The 347-nt window shown below is 67.7% G+C and overlaps 1 protein-coding gene across 1 annotated transcript in view; it reads right to left on the reverse strand.

Annotated features, from left to right (window-relative positions):
* Positions 1–4: 4 nt before the first annotated feature.
* The window catches only part of LOC103805629 (cytoplasmic phosphatidylinositol transfer protein 1-like), a gene marked incomplete at both ends in the record, with an annotated part of 2,670 nt that continues 2,327 nt past the window's right edge, over positions 5–347 (reverse strand). Inside the window, 2 exons of the mRNA XM_009078287.1 lie at positions 5–58; positions 136–293. Of these exons, the coding sequence (XP_009076535.1) occupies positions 5–58; positions 136–293 (212 nt within the window). The remainder of the gene's footprint in view (positions 59–135; positions 294–347) is intronic.

Consider the following 347-nt stretch of genomic DNA (forward strand, 5'->3'; position numbering starts at 1 on the left):
ACTCGTCCACCCAGGCGAAAGCTTGTCGGTGCCCGATCAGCAGGATGTCCCGGATCACCTGCGGCACACGCCTGGGGTCAGCACGCTGTCCCTGTCCCCCTGGTGTCCCCACACACCGGCTTGGGCCCCCCTCACCTTGTGCACGAACTGCTCCACCCTCGTCTGCAGCCCCCACACCTCGAACTTGACGCTCACCAGCTTGTAGGAGCACATGATGGGCTTGGTGTGCTGGCGCCAGCCCTCCCGCAGCGGCCCCCGGCCCGTCTTGGCCGAGCTGAAGAAACGAGGGTCCTGGGGAGAGCAGCACGGCAGGACCATGAGCCCCCCCAGGACAGGGGACGAGGGGG

The sequence above is a fragment of the Acanthisitta chloris genome, unplaced genomic scaffold (genome assembly GCF_000695815.1).
Source record: "Acanthisitta chloris isolate BGI_N310 unplaced genomic scaffold, ASM69581v1 scaffold30830, whole genome shotgun sequence".
Classification (NCBI taxonomy): Eukaryota; Metazoa; Chordata; class Aves; order Passeriformes; family Acanthisittidae; genus Acanthisitta; species Acanthisitta chloris.